At 44.6% G+C, this 23,874-nt stretch overlaps 1 protein-coding gene across 3 annotated transcripts in view; it reads right to left on the minus strand.

The window, feature by feature from the left end:
* GALM (galactose mutarotase) overlaps positions 1-23,874 on the minus strand; it is a 116,121-nt gene that overhangs the window by 51,610 nt on the left and 40,637 nt on the right. Inside the window, exon 1 of one of the 3 annotated variants that reach the window (XM_019447116.2) lies at positions 1,490-1,915. The exons of 1 other annotated variant lie outside the window; for it this stretch is intronic. In XM_019447116.2, coding sequence (XP_019302661.1) covers positions 1,490-1,679 — 190 coding nt within the window. In that variant the 5' untranslated portion in view covers positions 1,680-1,915. Of the gene's footprint in view, positions 1-1,489; positions 1,921-23,874 lie in introns of those variants that run through there. One more of the 3 variants, XM_019447125.2, reaches the window with a different exon arrangement.

Genomic DNA, 23,874 nt, shown 5'->3' on the forward strand with positions numbered 1-23,874 from the left:
ATAAAAGCAGAGGCTGACAGCTTAGCGTCTCCAAAGCTTTGCTGGCTCTGATATTCTAGGACGTAGGTCCAATTCTTCGACGCCACTGGGCAATTTTGCACCAGCCAAGTAATCTCTTTGTGATTCTGTGTCAGCCTGGAAAATAGTTATGGTACTCACAGAGAGAGAGGTGACTCAGCAAAATCATTCTAAAGAATCCTCTTTTGTCACTTGTCAACTCTTGCCTTGTGACTGAAGATCTGAACCCCCACCAAAGAAAACCAATACTCAGTTTTCTGTTAACTTCTAACCATGAGCCATGTTATGTATCTAAAGAACCAAACAGATAGAAGAAACACACACCTAAAGGAAAACCTCAAACCTCTTCTCTAGCAGGCTGTGCCCACGCCCCTACCACGGAGCAAAGCGTACTCATTTTCAAGCAGTTTCCTTTTGCCACCTTTATTTCAGACCTCACCTCCTGTCTAGCTACACAGTAGGGCCAAGATGGCACTGCAGACCCTTTCCTTTGCTGAGATCAAACTGCAACTGTAATTTTTTTTTTAATGCGACTATCTGGCTAATGTCTAACCCCCCAGCTAAAGTGCAAGCTCCATGAGGGTGAGGACCTTGTCTGTCTCGCTGAGTGAGTTGACTGAATGAACAGCTTGTGGATGCATGGATTAATTCATGATCCTAATTGCCCATGGAACCCCATAAAATAAAAGTTGGTCCTACTTGGGAGACCTCACTGCTAGACCATGAGTTGGTCTTCTGCTTGGTTGGTTCCCGAGCAGCCAGCCCGAGCTGGGCGCTTACACCAGACCGGGTGGCTAAGCCGTCTGTACCCACTGAGCCATGTCGAGGAGCATTTCTCAGACAACCAGGGCTCAAGGAGAATCTGATGAAGGAGAGAGGAAGTAGAGGAGACAGGTCTTAGATTGTCCTACAGAAAGAACACAAGGCAAGACCTGGAGCCACACCCCCTCTAGCCAGCTTTTTCCTCTCCTGCCCTGCATACCTGGCAGTTCAAAGATCGCTCCAGGGTTGCTGGGGTTTTATCTTACCCTGAACTATTTTTTTTTTAATGTTTAATTATTTTAGACAGAGGCAGAGAGAGAGAGAGAGAGAGAGAGAGAGAGAGAGAGAGAATCCGAAACAGGCTCCAGGCTCTGAGCTATGAACTCACGAAACTCTACATCATGACCTGAGCCGAAGTCAGAGGCTTAACCGACTGAGCCACCCGGGAGCCCCAGACCCTTAACTATTCTAAATTAAGGCAAAGCCTGAATGGACAACCAGAGACCAAGTCCTACAGCTGTTTCCATTCATGTGTCTTTTTCCGAACACAGGATGGAAACACAGTGGGTCTGCCGGTTGTAAGCACTCCTCGCGGTGATGAGGGTGACGAGCTCGGGTACTCGCCCTGGATCCTGGCCACCTCGGGGGCATATGCGGGAGGGCTGGGGACCCGGGGCCCGCCCGCAGCCCGGGACAGCATTCAACCCACCTTCCAACTCTGCAAAGCCGAGCACCACATCTGACGCCCTGCCCTGCCTGTCTTTGACCTCCAGGGCCGTAATGGTGCAGCCCCAGGAGATGATGTCCACTTTCAGCACGTCTGACTGCAGCTGGAACTTCTCCACTGTCCCTGCCCCTGAGGGCAGGTCTCCGAACACGGCTCTAGTCACCGAAACCATGGGGAAAGGGTGGGGGCGTGCAGCTACTCCCAGCCCTTCCGACTCTGCCTCCAAACCTGGAGCCGGAGAAGTTTACTGGAGAAGGGCGGGACACGGCCCAGACTCCTCCCCTTCCTTGCCTGGATTTGGGGAGTGACCGCTCCTGCAAAAAAATACCTTCTGGCGACTTTCTAAACCTTTCCTTTGCCTGAGGGCCACAGGAAGGCAAAATTTCCAAACGGGGTTTTCCTTTGCTAACTCTGGCTGCATTGCATGTTGGGAGTGGTAGTCTTTGGAAAGTGAAATTGCATTTTGGGGCCTGTAGTTTTCCTAAACCCAAATGCTGAATCTGCAGGATTGCGGGGGCGGGCGGGGTGGGGGGGTTTCTCCGGCTCCCGGTTCTCAACAGGCAGTGAGCTAGCAGTTCGTTAACTTTGGTGGCTGACTTTCAGATAAAATGCTGGAAGATGCAGAGCGCAGAGTTAGAGAAAGATGAATGTTGGGGGAGATTCTGGTTTTAAGTTAACTCGGATCCAGAGGAGAAAGAAATACAGAGATGATTTAGAGAAAGGCGTCTCTGCACACTGGATTCATTATATTTGTCCCACACAGTGAAAATTCTAGACATGTTTGTGCTGGAGCCACTGCCCAGAGGCTTTCCTGGCTGGTGGCCTGGAGTAGCAGCCTGGACAGGGTCAGGTGTAGTTACACGGAGGTGCTCAGAGGCAGCCTCTGACTTTCTTTTCCTCAGGGGACTGGGGAAGGGTCTTGAGGACATACCCCCATCTCGTTCCTGAAGTCCAGAGTTCCTTTAAAAAGGGATTGGGGGGGGGGGGGGGGGAGGGCCTGGGTGGCTCAGTCGGTTAAGCGTCCGACTTGGGCTCAGGTCACGATCTCGCTGTTGGTGGGTTCCGGTCCCGGTTTGGGCTCTGTGCTGACTGCTCAGAGCCTGGAGCCTGTTTCAGATTCTGTGTCTCCCTCTCTCTCTGACCCTCCCCCATTCGTGCTCTGTCTCTCTCTGTCTCAAAAATAAGTAAACGTTAAAAAAAAAATTAAAAACAAAAAAAGGGATTAAGGGGCGGTGGTGCCTGGGTGGCTCAGTCCGTTAAGTGTCCGACCAGCTGAGGTCATGATCTCACTGTTGGTGGGTTCCGGTCCCGGTCTGGGCTCTGTGCTGACAGCTCAGAGCCTGGAGCCTGCTTTGGATTCTGTGTCTCCCTCTCTCTCTGCCCCTCCCCACTCGCGCTCTGTCTCTCTCCCTCTCTCTCAAAAATACATAAACATAATTTTTTTAAAAAAAGGGATTAAGGGAGTATTTATTGAGGTCCCCCTAAATGTCACGTACTATACTTTTATTATTTCCTTTCCACAAGCAGAAAAAGGTTATAAGTAGGTACCGATGGGAGAGGAAAAGGCAAGCAGACCATTAAATAACTGTCATCCTTTCGAGTGCCTCAGAAGTGTGTGAGATTTTTCAAGAATATATATTTCCAGGCCCATCCCTGGAATTTCAGATTCTGTGAGTCTAGGGCAAGACTCAGGAATCTGTCTTTTTCACAGGTTTCCTGGGTGATTCTAATGCAGATTACCTGGGACCAGACTTTGAGAAGTACTGCTCAACGGTTGGGTGACTAATCTTAGATTTTTTTCCCTCCAAATAGACTCTGATGGCATAAGACTAAGATAGAGCTCCTAAAGGCCTTATAGGATTGCCAGATGAAATATAGGAGCCTGTGTACTTCTTTGCGAAATGTGTCAACTCTAGACAGTACTGGGCCCAGGAAGAGAGAGGATGCTGGAAGCCGGAAGTGTTTTACTTGATGGCCTTCATACTCCTCTGGGCTTGACACTGCTTTTGGTTCGGTTTCTAGGTACTTCAGAGGGGTTCCAACTGGACTGTGGTGGGTGCCAAAATGCATCTCTGATTAGGAAATTAGGAGAACTGGGATTGTGTTGCTGGAATCAGATGCGAATAAAACATAACTGCCTCTCAGCCCTTTCTGTCTGTCGTTTGAAGGAATACTTAGCATTCTTGCCACAAACCTCAATTCTCATTCATGAAGCAGGGGAACTGTGGTAGCAAAGGAAAAAGAGAGCTTGCAACAAACAGGCTTTAGTGAGGCGTCACACATGATAACAAAAAGACCCAAACAAGTCAAATTACAGCCTGCGCCACACTCACACAATAACCGATAGCACTCTTGCGTGCTGCTTCATCAGAAATTCTCATAAACTCTGCAATCCTCATCAACCCACCTAACATTTGCGGCTGATTCATATACAAGCCCTTTCGGCAATGCTGTGTTAGCACGGATGTCTCAGAACCTCTTCTTCTGTGGGCAGGAAGACGGCATTTTCTTTTCTCAGCCTCCAGTTCTCAATGTTCTGCCAAGCTCATGTTGTCACAGAAAGAGATGAATGCATTTGAACGGCCAAAGCCAAGTGTCACTAGGGGAGATGTTGTAGCTAGGCTTGGTGGAAAATGAAACATACCATGATGTCTCTCAAAGATGTAAGGAGTACATTTCATTTCATTTCCCTTTCACTTTTAAGGGCTGAACATATTGTCGTAAATAGGACTACCTTGTGCTAGGTCAGCCGTCGGGGTTGAACCTTGACTTTTCTTACCAAAATATCCTATTCTCCGAGTCCCACAGTGATGCTCTAAAGGAATATTTGTGCACTTGGGGCACCTGGCTGGCTCTGTCAGTAGAGCATGCAGCTCTTGATGTCAGGGTTGTGAGTTCAAGCCCCACGTTGGGTGTGGAGCCTACTTAAAAAAATAAGGTAATATATATAAAGGAATATTTGTGCACTTAAAAAGAACGGAGGAAGAAGCACCCTAAAGGGAAGGAAATATTCTCCATCTCCAAGGTTGGATTGGGTCAGAAGCCAGGTAGTGCCTTTGAAAATGAAACATCCTCAAATTTGAGGAAGTATTTCTTTTTATTTTGGGGATGAGAACTGGGGGTGAGGTCATGAGGTAAAGAGAGAAGGAATTGTGACATTGATGTCAAGAGACGTTACTTAAAGCGGCGCCTGGGTGGCTCAGCTGCCTAAGTGTCTGACTCTTCCGCGAGGGTCATGATCTCACAGTCTTGTGGCTCTGCTCGGTGCTGACAGCAGGGATCTGGCTTGGGATTCTCCCCCTCTCTCTGCACCTTCCCTGCTCACACTCTCTCTGTCTCTCTCCAAATAAATAAACAAAACAAAACCAAAACCAACAAACCAAAAAGAGGAGTTGCTTAAAGTGGGTACCTTTTCTTTCAACCTGAGGACTCAGGGTAGACAGGTAAAAAATGAGGTCAGTTTCTCTTCTCTACTGGAAGTTAGTCCCCAAAGCTGAGTGCGTGGGGAGCCAGGAATGAGGAGATCTGAGCCCTTAGACCCTGGACTCCACCTTCTCATTCTACAAAGACACTGCATGTGTACTATTCCTGGGATCTGTCAGATCTGGGGCCCATGGAGACGGCTCCAAAGCTTTAAGCTGTTGACAAGATGCCTAACTCTCTGAGCTGTAATAATAAAACCAACTCATGATATCTCACAGTTTGTCTATAAGGAGACCCAGAATAGATTCTCTTCTGTTGATAAGTTACCATCTTCCTGTTCTCTTTCTCATTGCTCTGAACTCGAATGGCATTTATTGTCAATTTGCTTCATTGGGTGCTCAACTATGCAATATCTTAGATGGTTCATTATCTGCTCAGGAGCACATTTTGTTGTTATTGTTTACTTAATGTTTGGCTCCCAAACTCCATGTTTTGACTCACAAATTTTTTGTGACGGAAACAACACTAGGTTTCAGAAGAAACCTGGGAGCCAGGGAAACCTGGAAGAACCTCTTCAAGTTGACAAGAGGCAGAATTCTTCATAGTTCAGGTCAACTCGATTTCATCAATAATTTTGGAGCAGCTGCTGGGGAAGGCATTATGGGTGCAGATGAGAAGCTGTTGAGAAAGATGGATTAAATTTTGCTGTATGACGTGCTCATTGGTCAAATATTTGAGGAGTATGTGCCAGGCACTGTGCTAAGCGCTGGCTGTACATTGATAAGTAAAACATGATCCTTGCCTTCAAGGAGCTTACAGCTTAATATGATATAATGCTCATCTCTGTCTTCCATAAAACCTGCAATAAAATCTCCAGAGTTCATTACCAGTCAATGCTGGGTGAAACAAAGCACTGGGATCGGCCTCGAAGTAGTTGTAATTTAAGGGTGGCCCAGAGATGTTCAGTCATACTGGGATTATTTTAGAATTTCCTAGAAGCAAGCACAGGAACTGGCAATTTTAGATGCTCAGTAAATAACTGTTGAATGAATACATGATACATTCATATTTACGATGCTGTAGTGGAGAATTGGCTCTGATATCAGAAAACCTGGGTCCGAAAGTCATCAGAACTTACTGGTCAGGCAATTTGTTCAACCACTCTGAACTTCAGTTTCCTCAACTATAAAATGGGAATAATATCACATGAATGGCCCATCCAATTATTATTAATTATTACTAGTAAATATAAAGTGCTAAGAATGAACTGGGCACCACGATAAGCACTCCTATGAGTCAGGCACCATTATCTGATACAGAAACTGAGACTTACCAAGGTTAAGCAACTTGTTCAAGGTCACATGGTTAGTAAGTCAGGAAATCAAGATTTGATCCTGGGCAGTTTGACTGCAGAGATAGGAGCATTTAACCACTTCCTTATATGCTGCCTGGTATTGTGGTCAATGGGGAACCTGGAGTCCAAAGCAGCCTGCAAATTTGAACACATTATGCCAGGGCAAAATGCTCATCTCCTAATTTTTATGGTAATTACAAGTTTAAAAAATTAGTTTCTGGAATTAGGTCACAATGGGCTCAAGACGGCATTGCGTTCACTTACTGTAAGTACAGAAGGGTCCAAGGAGAAGAACTAATCCTTGGCAGCCATACACTCTGGAAACGAGGCACCCATCACCTCCAGATCTATTATGTTGTCATTTGTTGATTTGTTATTATGTCTTCTGCCAAGAAAATGGAAGCTCCACGAGAGTGAGAACTTTCACTGCTATATTCTAGTAGCTAGAACAGAGCAGTGGATTGCTAAAAAATATCTGTTGATTGAGTGTTTGAATGCTGGAAAGGATGGGAAGCATCTCTCATACACAGCTGGTAGAAGTCTCAATTGCTAAAAACCACTTTGGAGGACAACTTGTCAATATGTAATCAAGTCTGTTTGCACAAAACTCAGAAACAGCCCATGACCCAGCAACTCCATTTCTTGGAATATACCCTGGATGATGTTTTGCATATGGACGTAAGAATATTTATAGCAGTATTATGTGTAAGAATCAAAATTTGGAATCAACCTAGAGTCCATCAATTGAAACATGGATAAAACAATTTTGGTATACGCATGTAATGCAATGTGACGTAACAGGAAAATAAATGCACTAGATACTCCATAGGTCCTCAGGCATAAATGTCATAATTATAATGTTAAGGAAGAAAAAAGCAGTGCAGAAGGATGCAAATATGTCATTTACATCAAATAATAAACCTTGCAAAGTAAACTAGATCTCCCTGAATTTAAGTCATTAGTCCAGGGTCATTTAGCCTGGGGGGTTATAGAGCTAGGATTTTAATCCACAGCACTTTCCACTGTATCATCCTGCCTCAGGTAAGCATTGATAGCCAGATATGTATTAGACCCCCATAGTGCTCTGGAAACCCTACTGACTGATCTTTCCTTAGTTTGAGTGAATGTTATTGCCAAGGGAGTGGCTTGGGGGGGATCTCTTTTCTCTGCCCTTCCCCCCATTTTGATATGAATAATAGATGTTTAATCAATTTCATGTAAAGCAGCTTCAAAACAAGTCCCTCATACATTCCCTTTGGCTCGATTGTGGCACCTATTTATAGAAATTCTAAAGCCACAACTGGCCTGAGCACATTCCTTGGTTTTATATAGACTGGATAAACACTTCTAGTTGTCCCTTGTGACAACAATACTTTCAAGAGTCAGAACTCTTTTAATTCCACAAGTTATAAATCAGCTCAAATTTGGCTTAGGCAATAAAGGGAAATTATTGGCTAACATAGTGAAAAGCCTGTGGACGAATCTCCCTTCAGGCATGGCTGGATCTGGGCTAAAACTACGTCAACAGAACTTGGTTTTTCTCTTCCTCTTGTTCGGTTTTCCACTGTGTTTGCCCTATTTTCAGACTGTTCTTTCTACCTATGATTTCTAGCACCTCCAGACTTACATTATCTTACAATAGCAGTCTCAAGACAAAGCAAGCTTCACATTCCCAACAGTATCAACAAAAGTCCCAGTGTTGAGTCTCACCCAGTCCTGTGCCTTCTGAACCAATTGCCTGGTGCTTGGTGTGGTTGAGTCAGCCTCACACAACACTATGGACTGGGGCGTGGGGAGGGGTGATTATCCAAGGGACAATCTAGATGCTATTCCCAAAGTGAGAATGGATGCTGACCAGGCTAAAACAAGATTTGCCCACCAAAAAGAGTAATGGGTAATTTCATTAGAGAATTGTGAATGTGTTAGAAATCAAAAATAAGAAATAAATGCACTGGGAATTCTTGTAGAGAGTTCAAGCATTTAGAATATTTGACACATCAAAGTACCTGCGTCTCACAAAGGGCTTTCAGCATTCTGTCAGTCGCTCGGTAGCAGGTGTTGCCACATCCTTGCTTCTATTCTTGTTTTATCTTTGTCGGCCTCGGTCTCCTAACTAATGTGGTAGTGACGCAAGCTTGCTTGAACCTTTCTCAACATCTTCAATTACCCTGCTGTTTTTCAAAGGACAAGAGCTGCCAACATTCGAGAAAGAATGTTAACTCGAATTCAGCCTAGCCTGAAGCAGATTCACCCCTGCCTTGTCTGAGAACAAGGCGGATCAGGGAATTGCTCTCCGAGTTCATCTGGACTCCATTCCTCATAATATGGAATCTTACATCAAAAAAGCATGGCTGAATATAATTCTTGGCAGAAAGTAACATTCAAGCACCTAAAACATCTACAAATTATCTTGCTCGAATAAATGTGGAGAATTTGCTCTTGTGAATTTGCCAACCTGATTAAGTAACCTTTGGTTTACTGCCTTCAGTATCTGCTAACCAGTCATAGTGTGATCTTCATTCTTCTATGACACTTGTTCGAGAGGTCCCAAGTAACATATACTTCTTATTTTTATAATTTCTTGCTTTTCAATGATCACATTTGGCTCAGCTTGAAAGATAAATTTCTCAAAAGATGTAATAAGCACTTTTTTTGTTTTGCCAAATCAGAACTTTGAAAAGTTACTCTTTGATTTGTTAGAATTAGGTTTGGCTGCCTATAACAGAGATCCAAAATAACAGTGGCTCAAGAGAGATGCAAGTTGATTTTTTCCCCTAAAAACAGTCCAGAGGTAGGGATGTCAGGATCTGGGATCGTACCCTACTTGCAAATTGATAAATTACTGTTTCATGGAGGCTGACAGAAGACACAGATTCCTGGGTCTGAGACAAAGGATTTCACCACTCACCGCATAGCAAGCAGCATGTGTATCCTGCTGGTGCTGGTTCCCTATGCCCTCCAAGACCCATGGAGGTTACAAGGAGGAACCAAGCTGGGCATGACACATACAGTGGGTTTGCATTACAACTGGGATCTACCACTTTTATAGTGAGTGGTAAGCAAGCCTGCTCTTTGTCTGGGAGAAGATGAATCTGCTCACTGGAAACTCAACCCCAAGAAATGGTTGCCTAAAGAGTGGTCAGGGCCTTGGATTCTTAGCATCCTCAAAAGGGGTGTTCAGGGATGCTCAAGGCCTTGGTGGATTGCTTCTCTCAACAGGTGGTCTGGGGTTAGTATGGCAGTTCTGCTCAATGTGGTCATCTGGCATGTAAGTTCCCTACAGCTTGTTGCTTCACTATCTGAAAGGTGTGGCCTGAAGTCCGCTTAGCCAAGGAGGTATGCCACCGTGTCCACATTTAGAGCAACAGGATGGAGGAGAGGAGGTGAGGACAGGGAATGTTGGAGAAGAGGCAGGCCTCTTGTATCCCCTTTGAGGATACATCCTGAAATTTCCATACGTTACTTCCCCTTATATCACATTGGCCAGAAGTTATTCACTTAATCATATCAGACTTCAGGGTAAGTTGGGAAATGTATAATCTTGTTTTCTAAAGGTTCTGTTAATGTAGTATAAAGGAGAAGATATTGGAGCAGTCTAGCACATTCTTTTCTAAAAGTTGATAATATTTCAATAAATATTTTCCAGGGACCTTGTAGGGTTGCTAAAGGTCACTTTGTGCCTCCCATTCTTTGCACACAGTGAAAATCTTGAGCCTGTGGTTTGGACGTGTGTTAGCCAGACAGCTGTGAGCACACACGGAGGATGGGACTACAGGTGTCAGGTACACTTCAGGTACTGCCCAAGGTGAGAACACAAAGGAGTCAGAGGAATTCCAGGGATCTGGAAGAAGACAGGGATATTAGTCCAGATGATGGTGCCTTTGTGAGCGTGGAGCTAAAATTCCAAGGATCAAAGTGACGAGGGCTGAAATAACTCTGCGTGGAGAGGTTCGTGTCCAGAGGGTGGGTGGTGCAGGGTGTGGTCTGTTGTGATGGTGATGAGTTTTTCCATGGAGGAAGAGCTCAAGCCACATAGGATTTCCCCTAGCCCTCCCAGAACTGGCTCCCCTGGAAGACGTGGAGAAGTCAAAGTTAGTCAGCCACATTACATGGGCTCTTTGTATCTTGAAACAGGACTCTGAGCCAAAGTTGGAGGGAGGGTTTTCAGGAGTCAGTGTTGACCCAGTGTAGTCACAGGAAGAATTTCCTGGGAGCAAGTGACTGGGCCACTACACCAAGTAGAACCCAGCTGAGGTCCCTGGGGATGACCTTGAAGCTGGCAGGTACTCTCCACTAGTTAATGGTGGCTCTGTGGTATAGCCCCCTAGTTCCTGGGGAGCTCTCTTTCATGGAAGACTTGAGCCTCTGCTCCAAGTAGAAGCACTTAGCTAGTTCATTCCACTTGGACTTTAGCACATAGGGCCTCTGTCATGTCCCTCAATTTTGTGCCACCTTTTACCAAATTGACCATGACTCCCTCCCTGCATGTGGGCAAGGCAATCATTGACCAGGTAACTTTGTCCTAACAGGGTCTTAGTAGAAGAAGTCTCGTCAAAATTTACCACATATTAAAAAAAAAAAAAAAAAAAAAGGTGAAGAATGAGGGCCCTCTGAATGGTTTCAGGTATGTCTAGGAGGTACATCAAGATGGGTGGCATTGACTGATAAAAGAGTAAGGCTTCTCTAGGAGGAGAGGGAAGACAAGGTAAGGAAGGGAGGAGAAAGATCCTAATGGCAAATACTGGAACAGCAGTGCAGCTGAGACCTCACACGTGAAGCCAGGATAGGAAAGCTTATCAGCAAAGCCTTCACCTGGACTCCTGGGGGCATATTCTGGTGGAAATGGCTGAGAGAATTGATTGTAGAAATTTGGGGGCATAAGGAAAGGCTTGATGACTGATAAATAGCCGAGAGGAACTAGGGCAAAGAATCTAGCTAGATGGGAAGGGTCTGGCAGACATGTGAACCTGGCTCAAAAAGTCAAGGGGCACATCAAAGTGGTGTCCAGCCAGAATCAAGGTGGTCAGTGAGTCCATAAAATGATTCCAGAAAATGGACTCGCACCCTGTTCTAGAGTGAGACCTTTCCCTGGCCTGTTGGAAATTGTCCACTGTCTGTGTTGTGGATTACAATCGGCAGGTCGGAAGCCTGGAGGGAAATTCGGCCCTCCTTAGAGTAGGTGTGAACAGGGAAAATTTAAGCCTCCCTTCTACTCGCCTTCAAAAGGCTCACGCTGAGGGGCGCCTGGGTGGCGCAGTCGGTTAAGCGTCCGACTTCAGCCAGGTCACGATCTCACGGTCCGTGAGTTCGAGCCCCGCATCAGGCTCTGGGCTGATGGCTCGGAGCCTGGAGCCTGTTTCCGATTCTGTGTCTCCCTCTCTCTCTGCCCCTCCCCCGTTCATGCTCTGTCTCTCTCTGTCCCAAAAATAAATAAACGTTGAAAAAAAAAAAATATTCAAAAGGCTCGCGCTGAATTTAGGTCAGAGAATTGCAACAGAATTGGCCATTTTTTCTGGGCTTAACCACATTCTATAAAGAAGTGTGGTTGTACAAGGGCCAGGTGAAGTCAGAAGATGAAATGTGACAGGGCCCCTGTGTGGTTTTTTCTGACACTTAATGTGTCATGTTTTTACATATACCAACCAATTCTATGACACCAATTGGGCGCCCAACGATTCAACTCAATTCTGACACCATTCACTTAGAGTTTGGGTCAGATCTCATGAGTCAAAGGGCTCAGACCCATAGGACTGCCTCCATGTCACACACCAGTCGCAAATGTGTACCCAGGCTACCCATACTTCTTCAAGCCTGACTATAAATGTGGGAGTTTTTGCGAGCCCCCTTCAGATTTGATAATGTGCTAGAATGACCCACAGAATTCAGGAAAACACTTTACTTAAGTTTACCAGTTCATTCTAAAGTTCCTTATAATTCAGGAACAACCAAGCAGAGGAAATGCATAGGACAAATTCTAGGGGGTAGGGGTGAGGGCTGGGGGTTGGCGCAGAACTTTCATGTTCTTTCCTGCTGTGCCATCAACCAAGTGCATGAATGTGTTCACCAACCTGGGGGCTCAATGAACCTCCCCTTTAGGGTTTTTATCAAGGTTTCACTAGGTAGGTATGGTTGATTAAACCTCTGGCCATTGATGATTGAACTCAATTCCTACCCTTCTCCCCTCCCAGGAGGTCGAGGGGTGGGGCTGACAATTCTAACCCTCTAATTACTTGGTTGATTTTTCTTGTGACCAGTTCTCGCCCTGAAGCTTTCTAGCCTCCTACCACAAGAGATTGTCTTATCAGCATAAAACACTCATCACTTAAGACACTCTTCTCACTTAAGAGAGAGTCCAAGGGCTTAGGGAGCTTTGTGCCAGGAACTGGAGACAAAGACCAAGTATTTTTTTTTTCAAGTCTTTTTTATTATCCCACAGCCCCCAAGTGGGCCCTACCACCCACTCTGTCTTCAGGGAGTAACCAGGTCAAGGAGGAGGAAACTTTGGTACACATTAGCATATTCTGGGGACCTTATTAAAAATATAGAGTCCTGGGTCTGACTCTCAGTGGCTCAGTGACTCTCAGTCACTGAGGAAGGGGCCTCCTGGGTATCTGTATTTTTAATAAACTCCCTAAATAATTCTATGCTCACTGGAATTTGAGTATCATGGAGCGAGGGTTTCCTTGAGTCGTCTCCCTCTCCTCCAATCATGCTGAGGGAAGAGCCCCAAGTCTGCCCTCAGGTTACAATCTTCCCCCGACTAAGGACAAGGAAGAATTACAGCTGAGTACAGAGGACCCCGAGGTGAGGCCAATCTTCAGGATCCTGGAGATTCTGCCTCAGGTTAGAATCAGAAATTCAGAAAAAGGAATCAGAATTAACACTGGGCAGTGCCTGCTGTGTGTCAGGCGGATGTGCATGCGAGTCTATCTGCCGGAGAGGTAATAATCCTTGTTATTCTCACGGTTGAGAAAATGGAGCCTTGGGGAAGACTATGGCTGAGGAGGCATGGTGGGTATTCAAATAAGGCCTGCCTAGCTCCACCCTCTAAGTCAAAATGGTGAGTAATGAAAAGGGAACGTGTGGAGCAGGGGTGGCTTGGTTGCGAGCTAGAGTCATGGCAGTACAGTACACGGTGTCAGTCACCCCACAATTACTGCTGTGGAAAGGGCAGCGCTGATAGGGCGGCTCTGCCCCACCCCGTGGGAAAGCTTCAGCCCATACATGTGACTTACTGAAGCGACTTACTTTCTCAGAGCCTTCCTGGGAAGTCACCATTCCTGCTGAATGTTTCCTGGGGTTTTACTGTTTTGTTTGTTGTGTTTGTTTCTTTGTGTGCTGGACTTGAATCCTTAGGGCAGAGCCCAGCCAACGGTTCTAGAAATTACCGGAGTCTCTCTGACATGAAGAGTGTGCCCTGGACGGTCCCATGGGTGGAAGGCTGCATGAGGCCTGCTGGGAAAGCAGCTCTTCTCTACAGGGTTGGTGTAGAGGCAGACAGGCTAAATATGAAAGGTGTCACCCTAGGCTTTAGGAGTTGGCCAAGGTCAAATCCAATAGTAACAGTGGGGAAACAAATAGGAGAAGGAATATAAAAATCGGCAGCCAGAGGGGCGCCTGGGTGGCTCGGTCGGTTAAGCGTCCAACCTCATCTCAGGTCATGATCTCATAGTTTGTGGGTTCGAGCCCCACATTGGGCTCTGTGCTACAGCTCAGAGCTTGGATGGAGTCTGCTTTGAATTCTGTGTCTCCCTCTCTCTCTGCCCCTCCCCCACTCATGCTCTGTCTCTCTCTTGCACTCTGTCTCTCTCTCTCAAAAATAAATAAACATTAATTTTTTTTTTTTTTAAACAGCAGCCAGAACTTTAAGAGCAGGTCAGAGGGAAGTGCACCAGGTGATGGGAAGAGGGTCAGGGATGAATCATCGAGTGAACGGCTTGGCCAATACCCCTGCACTGTCTTGTGGGGCCGGCATGGGAGCTTGGAGGAAATACGTGCACCCTGCTGGACTGTGTGCTTCTTCCACGGAGGTGCAATCCCAAGCAGGCTCTGCACTGTCAGTGCAGAGTTCAATGCAGGGCTCGAACCCACAAACTATGACATTATGACCTGAGCTGAAATCAAGACTGAGCCACCCAGGCGCCCTAAGCCCATTCTATTTCTTTAAGGCAGGAGGGGTTTCCTTTTCCAGGACCAGTCTCTAGTATGAAAGAACTGATGACAATGAATTAATAATCAAGGGCCATTTGATGAGCACAGATGGGGGCAAAGAGCTGGGGCAAAGAGTTACCTCTGGTGACCAGATGGCTGATGTCCCCCAGATTCAATGCCACCCATGGATAGCCCTGGATATAATCTGCCAACGTGGGTATGTTTGACTCTGCTTTCTTGGTGCTTCTGTACCACACCTGCATAATTTAACTTGTGTTACTACTGCGTCTTGCATAGAAGATGGATTTTCCGATTATTTTGTCCATAATTGCTCCGGGTTTCTCTGGAGCTCCTACCTACGTGGTTAGTTGTTGTTGGTGGTGGTGATTAGCTAAATGTCTAATTTGATTTAAAGCATGGTGGGGCACCTGGGTGGCTCAGTCACTTAAGCTTCCAATTTCAGCGTAGGTCATGATCTCGCGTTTCCTTGGTTTGAGCCCCGTGACGGGCTCTGTGCTGGTAGAGCAGAGCCTGGAGCCTACTTCAGATTCTGTGTCTCCCTCTCTCTGTCCCTCCCTAGCTTGCACTCTGTGTCTGTCTCTCTCAAAAATAAACATTAAAAAAAATTAAAAAAAAAAAAAAGCATGCTAATGCTGATAATTGGGTGGCTTTGGGTGGACTAGAAGATAGACTTGAGGCATATTAAAAATTTCAAGAGCTTATTTGAGTAAAAATCTACTCGGATGGGCAGCCCCAAACTGGAGGCGGTTAGGAGCAAGACTTTCCCAGAGAACAGGTGGAAGTGAAGTAAGGAAATTATTGATTGGCTATAGTCGAAAGCCAGTTGGCTGTGATTGGCCGTCCTTATGTTTCAGTTTCCTAACCTGGAGACATTTATAGGCTTAGATTTTGGTTCACTTACAGAGGCTGCCATTCAATTAGGGCCACCTCAGTGGCCTCCTTGCTTAACTAATTTAATAGGTATGTTAATATTGTAACATACCTATTACTACTGTAACTTCAGATAACCTCCCCCTTTGCCGGCTTCTTTCCCTAGTATGGTAAGCAGGTGTATGGAGAAGAGGGAGGGGTGCGGCTTAGGAGTCTGTCACAGCAGGAAAAGCCACCATCTCAGGCTGGGGGCCCTTTGCCTCCTCTGCTGCCTTGTCCACCTGTTTGCTACGTGCTGTGCTGGTTCCTAAGCTGCAGCCTCCGGCCGTTGACAGGTGGCCCTTTACACCCTTAGCAATGCCTCCTGGGAACACTGACCCCCCTCTCCCTTCCAGACTTTGCCTCCCCTCAGCTACCTCTGTGGACCCTCAGCCTCTGCTTTTTCCTCCATTGGATCCCTGCCCTGGGGGTCCACCGCAGACTCTTCAGGGGGTCTTTTCTTTATTCGGTTCCTAATCCTTTCTGAAGTAGTCTCCAGGTAGCCTCCCTACCTACGGCCCCCAATCTCTTTTTCTTTCTAAAACACCCACACGATGGGGCGCCTGGGTGGCTCAGTCGGTTAAGCGTCCGACTTCGGCGCAGGTCATGATCTCGCGGTCCTTGAGTTCGAGCCCCGCGTCGGGATCTGTGCTGACTGCTCAGAGCCTGGAGCCTGTTTCACATTCTGTGTCTCCCTCTCTCTGACCCTCCCCCGTTCATGCTCTGTCTCTCTCTGCCTCAAAAATAAATAAACGTTAAAAAAAAAAAAAATAAAACACCCACACGATCCTATCTCTCCCTGCCTTCAAAACCTCTAAGACCTTCTATATTCTGCAGGATAAAGTTGAAGAGACGTAGTCTGGTACTCAGGGCTCTAAAGGATTTGGTCTCATTCTGCTTGGTAACATCATCTCCCCTTCTCCAGCCTCACGCACCCATCTAGCACACCATGATCTTTCATGCCTCTGAGTGTGTGTATTCTGTCAGACTGGAACTTTCTTTTCTCTTCATTCTTTAGGGCCTCGCTAAAATGCTTCTCTGTGAAATGTTCTTTTCTTCATCTGTGCACAGATCTCTAGTATGGCACGTACCTTATTAGAACTATAAGGAAGGTAAAAAAAATAAAAATAAAAATAAAAAATAAAAAGTAAAAAATAAAAAAAAGAACTATAAGGAAGGTAAAATATTTTATTTTATTATTTTTTTAAATTTTATTTATTTTTGAAAGAGAGAGAGAGAGACAGACAGACACAGAGTGGGAGTAGGGGAGGGGCGGAGAGAGAGGGGGACACAGAATCCGAAGCAGTCTCCAGGCTCTGAGCTGTCAGCATAGAGCCTGATACGAGGCCTGGGCTCATGAACTGAGATCATGACCTGAGCCGAAGTTGGATGCTTAACCGACTGAGCTACCCAGGTGCCCCAGAAGATAAAATATTTTAAATTAAACCTTAAGGTTTAAGCAAAACGTGATTCTTCGATAAATTATAAAATAATTTGTACCCCAATTAATTATAAATGTTTTTTTCTGTGTATAAGAAGTATCACCTGGCCATTAAAAGAAAACCACTTCAGGGCGCCTGGGTGGCTCAGTCAGTTAAGCATCCGACTTCGGCTCAGGTCATGATCTCACGGTCCGTGAGTTCGAGCCCCACATCGGGCTCTCAGCTGTCAGCACAGAGCCCACTTCAGATTCTCTGTCTCCTTCTCTCTTTGCCCCTCTCCTGTGCACTCTCTCTCTGTCTCAAAAATAAACATTTAAAGAAAAAAACCACGTCGACACAGGCATATTTACATAATTTTTGAATAGGAAAGTCTCACAACTGGCTGGTCAGAAGTGCTTTTGGTTGCAAATCACACGACACCTGTTTGCAATAGCAAAAGCAACAGTAGGTTAGCACAAGAGGGTTTCCTTTTTCTCATAAAATGAGAAGTCCCAAACTGAGCAGTCCAGCACTGGTACAAGAGAAATGCTGACAAGGACCAAGGCTCTTTCAGTCTTTCCACCCCACCTGTCTTGGCTTATGGGCTTTTATCCTCATGCTTGTCACTCCGTGTCCCCGACTGGCTGTTCCACCTCCAGGCCTCCTGTTTGCTTTCTAGGCAGGAAGAAGAGGGAAAGGCCACAGGGATGAAAGGAGCACCGCCAGTTGCATCTGGAAAGGGAAACGTTCCTGGAAACCTTAGGTAAGAGAGTTCTATCTGCATTGCATCGGCCAGAACTGAACCATCTGTCCGCTCCTTACAGCAAAAATGCAAAATCGGGTATTTTGCTTCCTAGCGTCTTGTAGTAGGAAAAGGCAAGCGAAGAGGACCCTGTGAATGGCTTTGGGGCTAATTCTAGCGTCTGGCACGGGGCTACAGTATTCATGAGATAAATTGTAAGGAAGGATCATGTTGGGAAGTGGAGGGAGAGCGGGGTGGAAGGTTAGGATATATTGGACCCAAAATCTCTGGTGTGTATGGTGTATATTCACACCTGTGCAGCCACTGCCCAAATCTAAGGTTGGAACGTTTTCATCATCCCCAAACTAAACCCCGCCCCCTAGCACTCACTCTTACTCCTACTCCCAACCCCCTAGGACTAGGCAAGCATTATTTCACTCTCTGAGAACAAGTGTTTAAAAGGATGATTTTCTGGGGGTGCCTGAGTGACTTAGTTAGTTAAGCGTCCGACTTGCACTCAAGTCATGATCTTGGAGTTCGTGAGTTCGAACTCCACATCGCGCTCTCTGCTGTCTGCGTAGACCCAGCTTGGGATCCTCTGCCCCCTGTCTCTCTGCCCCTCCCCTGACTGTCTCTCTCAAAAATAAATTAACAATTAAAAAAATAAAAGGGTGATTTTCTGCTAGAAAGTCAGTAGAAAGCATTGTAAACATGAGCTTCCGGGTAGTTACATAGGCTTAAACATATCATGAAAGGCAATTCATCTGTGGTGGTAGAGTTTTTTGTGAAGGAAATGATTCAGTATCTCACTCGGTGAAAGCAGAATTTCTAAGCCCCTCATCCCTTTCCTCATTTTGTACGATAGATTATGCTGTTTTCTAAATCTTGTCTGTTTTATATTCCAAACTTTCTTACAGTAAGTGAGATGTTTAAAGACATAGAGTAGATATAAAGTTACAAACTCAAAATTCAAATTCAAAATCTCACTAGTGGGAAGGCTTTAATTAAAGAATACAGGGGTGGGGGGCCTGGATGGCTCAGTCGGTTAACCGTCTGACTCTTAGTTTTGGCTCAGGTCATTTTCTCACGGTTCGTGAGTTTGAGCCCCACATCTGGCTCTCTGCTGTCAGCACAGAGCCCGCTTCGGATCCTCTGTCCCCTCTTTGCCCCTCCCCCACTTGTGCTCTCTATCTCTTTCAAAATGAATGAACAAACTTAAAAAAAAAATGCAGGGGTGCCTGGGTGGCTCAGTTGGTTGAGCGACCAACTCTTGATTTTGACCCAGGTCATGATCCCAGGGTTGTGGGACTGAGCTCTGAGGGCTTTGCGCTGAGTGTGTGGCCTGCTTGAGATTCATTCTTTCTCTCTCTCTCTCTCTCTCTCTCCCTCCCTCCCTTTGCCCCTCCCCCACTCGCCCTCACTCTCCCGGACATTAAAAAAAAAAAAAAAAAAAAACCAACCCTCCCCCTCCCCCAAGGCCTGAAGAAGTCAAACAAGCTGCTAATTGATTGCGATAACTGGAGGCAGGTGCCGTTTCTTGTCTCCTGGAATGGGTGCAGCCTGTCCCACTTTAAATGCAAGAGATGATATCGTTTATCTACTGAAATGCAAACAAGCAAATGCACCTAAGACTCAAGAGTAATTGCTTTCATTCTTGTGTGCAGCATTCCCTCTAACCGTCTCGTATCTTGCTCTGCTTGGTACCTGTTGTATCTAGATGTGAGAGAAAACAGGAAATGAGGCAGGTAGTTAGCACAGGCAAACCACCATCACCTAGGGGTTCCAGGGTCAGGGCTTTCTTTTTTTCTTTCTTTTAAATTTTTTAAAATGTTTATTTATTTTTGAGAGAGAGAGAGAGAGCGCGCGCACGCATGCAAGTGGGGGAGGGACAGAGAGAGAGGGAGAGAGAATCCCAAGCAGGATCCACACTGTCAGCATGGAGCCTGATGAGGGGCTTGATCCCATGAACTGTGAGCTCATGACCTGGGCCAAAATCAAGAGTCGGATGTTTAACCCACCAAACCACCCAGTAGCCACTCCCTCCTTTTTTTTTTTTTAATTTTTAATGTTTATTTATTTTGGAAAGAGAGAGAAAGAGACAGAGTGAGAGTGGGGGAGGAGCAGAGAGAGAGGGAGACACAGAATCTGAAGCGGGCTCCAGGCTCTGAGCTGTCAGCACAGAGCCCGACATGGGTCTTGAACTCAAAAAATGGTGAGATCATGACCTGAGCTGAAGTCAGATGCCAAAACAACTGAGCCACCCAGGCACTTCCTGGGGTCAGGGCTTTCTGATCAGAGGTTTGAGGAGCTGTGGAGAAAACCAGAAAATTTGTGCCAGATAACACTGAAAAGAGAAAATCTGTGCAACAGAAGTGGGGGGAACATTTCCATGAGCCAGCTTTTGATATGGGGTTACATGTCGCTTAAAGCAGAGATCTTACCCCAGAGGACCGCGGATTTGAATGTTGTTCCTTTGGTTTCAAACACAATCAAACTACCTAGTTTCATTTCCTCTTAGTTATTTTATTTTATTTTATTTTATTTTATTTTATTTTATTTTATTTTATTTTATTTTATTTTATTTTATTTTATTTTTTACCCTTTATTACCATCATTATAGCAGAAAGACGTTTTGTACCAGTTTGCCACTAAAAGTGGTATATGGCTACATTAGCTTTATGCTTATTTTTATCTTATTTTCTGAGATTTAAATAAACCAACCGCTAAGTGGGTGCTTTAAAAACCAGTAATTTCATCTCTGAAGAAAAGATAACTCCCTATTTTAAAATCTTTTTTCCAATTTAACAAGTTTGGAAATGAGAAATATTTCCAGTTTCTAGAATTGCATGGGCTTCTCATTGTTTTTATTCTCTGCTATTTTTATTCTTTTGTTATTAAATTTTTGAAGCACGTAAAAAAAGGGTAGAGAATAATATAATAAATACTTAAATTTCAACTATTTCCTTAAGAAATAAAATGTGACAAATAAAATTGGACCTTCTGTATATCTTTTCCCTAGTGCATTCCCCATTTCTCCCCACAGGAAAAAAACTTTAAGATGTGTCTTTATAATTGTGGTACATACCCATGTAAACTTTGTTTAAAACAAGACAAAAGGCCCCAAATAGAGCTGTTGATGCTAATCCCCACATCATGAAACTGAGACAATTATAGTTTTGGCTGTCCTAGGAATGGAATCCTTTTTTTTTTTTTTTAAATTTTTTTTTTTTAACGTTTATTTATTTTTGAGACAGAGAGAGACAGAGCATGAACAGGGGAGGGGCAGAGAGAGAGGGAGACACAGAATCGGAAACAGGCTTCAGGCTCTGAGCTGTCAGCACAGAGCCCGATGCGGGGCTTGAACTCACAGACCGTGAGATCATGACCTGAGCCGAAGTCGGACGCTTAACCGACCGAGCCACCCAGGCGCCCCCCCTTTTTTTTTTTTTAAGTTTATTTCTTTTGAGAGAGAGAGTGTGTGTGCGTGGGGGCATGAGTCGGGGAGAGGGGCAGAGAGAGAGGGAGACAGAGAGGAAGAGAAAGAATCCCAAGCAGGCTCCATGCTGTCAGCGCAGAGCCCAAATTGGGGCTTGCTGCCACAAACCTGAAATCAAGAGCTGGGCGCTTAAGCAACTGAGCCACAGGCTTCCTTCTGTAACTTTTTGTGTGTTGAACTTCTATTAGTGGTTGAAGTGAAAATACGTATGTATTTATTTATTTATTTATTTCTTTTTTATTTTTTAAAAAAGTTTTTTAATGTTTATTTATTATTGAGAGACAGAGAGACACAGAGCACGAGCAGTGGAGGGGCAGAGAGAGAGAGAGACACAGAATCCGAAGCAGGCTCCAGGCTATGAGCTGTCAGCACAGAGCCCAACGCGGGGCTCGAACTCACAGACAGCGAGATCGTGACCTGAGCCAAAGTCGGTTGCTTAACCAACTGAGCCACCCAGGTGCCCCTGTATTTATTTTTTAAAAAAATAGGTATTTATTGTTGCAAGAAGAATATACTGCAATAATTGATGATTATAAGAGCTGTTAATTATATATAAAAAAGTAAGAACTTTTTAACAGTGAAGTAGGAAAGTGGGCAGCTAATACAAGTATTCAGTACATTTGCCAGACAATTTTAGGAAGAACAATAGATTTTTATCATGTCAATAAAGGGAAATCCACATAAAAATAATAATACAAGTCAGAATAATAGAGATTAGGCTATATCATAATTTTCATAATTGTACAACTGTTTGTATACTAGTATCTAAAACATTAACTAAAACAATCTTTAAGAACTCTATTTAATTTTTAGTTTTAAAATTCCATTTCGATCACGGATTGGTTAAGAAGGGTCATTGGGAGTATTTTTTTAATAATGAGGATAAATTTAAAGGAGAATGTCAATCTTGCCATCTCAAAATTTCACCAAGAGGGAAAACTCCAAAATCATGCACAATATTTATAATAAGTCATTTTGATTCAGACAGCACACAAAATTCAAAATATGAAGGAAAAAGTATTAGAGAAAAATTAGATGATCTCAGAATAGCTTGCTGTTCTGAGCTTAGATGAAAACATGTCTGTTAAACATCACACATAGTAGGGGCGCCTGGGTGGCTCAGTCGGCTAAGTGTCTGACTTTGGCTCAGGTCATGATCTCACAACTCAGGAGTTTAAGCCCCACGTCGGGCTTTGTGCTGACAGCTCAGAGCCTGGAGCCTGCTTTGGATTCTGTGTCTCCCTCTCTTTCCGCCCCTCCCCTGCTTGCACTCTGTCTCTCTCTCTCTTAAAAATAAACATAAAAAATTTTTTTTCAACATCACACGTAGTACAACAGTGGCCGCAGGAGCATGATATCACCTGACGGCACTACAGAAATGATTCTTTATGTAGTAGGATGTAATTGCTACTAAAATTAATGATCAAATAGCAATATTCTAATTATAATTTCAGATTCATTCTTGTGCCCCGGAAGCCATTCTTGGATGTTGACATTTGTCTTTGTCTTCAGCTAAATATTGATTTGAACCCATGGGCCCCACGCCAAAGTGCACGTTTGGGGCACCTCCATTCATGCTATATGTTTTAAATAGTCTTCTTCAACCTGATTTCTGACTCAACTCTATATTTGTGAGATTGGTTCATGTTGTGACATGTAATTCAAGTGATCCCATTTCACTAGAGCTGTGCAGGTTAGCACAAATTGTATGTCCAAATCATTTATCCCCGTTCCCGGGGATGGATGAATCTTGCTGCTTGCATTTGGATGCACACATATTGTCTTGTGATGGCTTCTCTAATATTTATACCTAGAAGTGGTAGTGACATGCTGGGTCAAAAGGTACTTTTTCTTTTTCTTTTTCTTTTTCTTTTTTTTCTTTCGTATGCTTTCTAAATCTTTATAAACTTGAAAGTGTACCTTTTGACTGATGACTCCCCAAGTCGCCACCTCTGATCTTGTCCTGTCTTCCGGGCATCAGGCTTCTATCTCCACCTGCCTCCTAATAAGTATTCTAATTAGAAGCTTGGATGTGAAGCTGCCATTGTATACTTGTCCTATTCAGGACAGAGCTCACGGTCTCCTCCCAGACTTTCTCCTTATAAAACACGTGTGGGGCACTTGGGTGGCTCAGTCGGTTAAGCGTCCAACTTTGGCTTAGGTCTCAACCTCACAGTTCCAGCCCTGTGTCAGGCTGTGTGCTGACAGCTCAGAGCCTGGAGCCTGCTTCAGATTCTGCGTCTCTCTCTCTCTCTCTCTGCCCCTCCCCCTGCTCACACTCTGTCTCTCTCTTCCTCAAAAATAAATAAACATTAAAAAAACATTAAAAAAAAACCCCACATGTGAGTGTCATAGTTACAAAAGCCTTAGGCGTACAAACTGTTCTTTACAAAATGTGATCATCTATTTAATGATCTAATTCTTTCTAATTCAGATGTATTTTCCTCTTGTAAAAACGTTTATATATCCATACACACACATAGACACAAACATATCAATTTTAAAACCTCATAAATACAAGATAGATAGACAGGCTGGCCTTTCCAGCGTTGCTCTAGAGCAGGGATGAGGAAATTTTTTTCTATAAAGGGCCAGATAGTAAATACTTCAGGCTTTACTGGGCCATATGGTATTCTTCACAGCTACTCATCTCTGCCATTGCAGTTCAAAACAGCCACAGAGACTATATGAACAGATAGGCGTGGCTGTGTTCTGATAAGACTTGGAAAAACAAGCAGTGGGCCGGATTTGGCTGATGAGTCATATTTGTGATCCTTTTCTAGAAGGTCCACAGTTATCACATAATAAATGATCATTTGCTTCCTGGACCACCCTATGTAGAACTGTGCA

The sequence above is a fragment of the Panthera pardus genome, unplaced genomic scaffold (genome assembly GCF_024362965.1).
Source record: "Panthera pardus isolate Hobbes unplaced genomic scaffold, ASM2436296v1 HiC_scaffold_26, whole genome shotgun sequence".
Taxonomy (NCBI): Eukaryota; Metazoa; Chordata; class Mammalia; order Carnivora; family Felidae; genus Panthera; species Panthera pardus.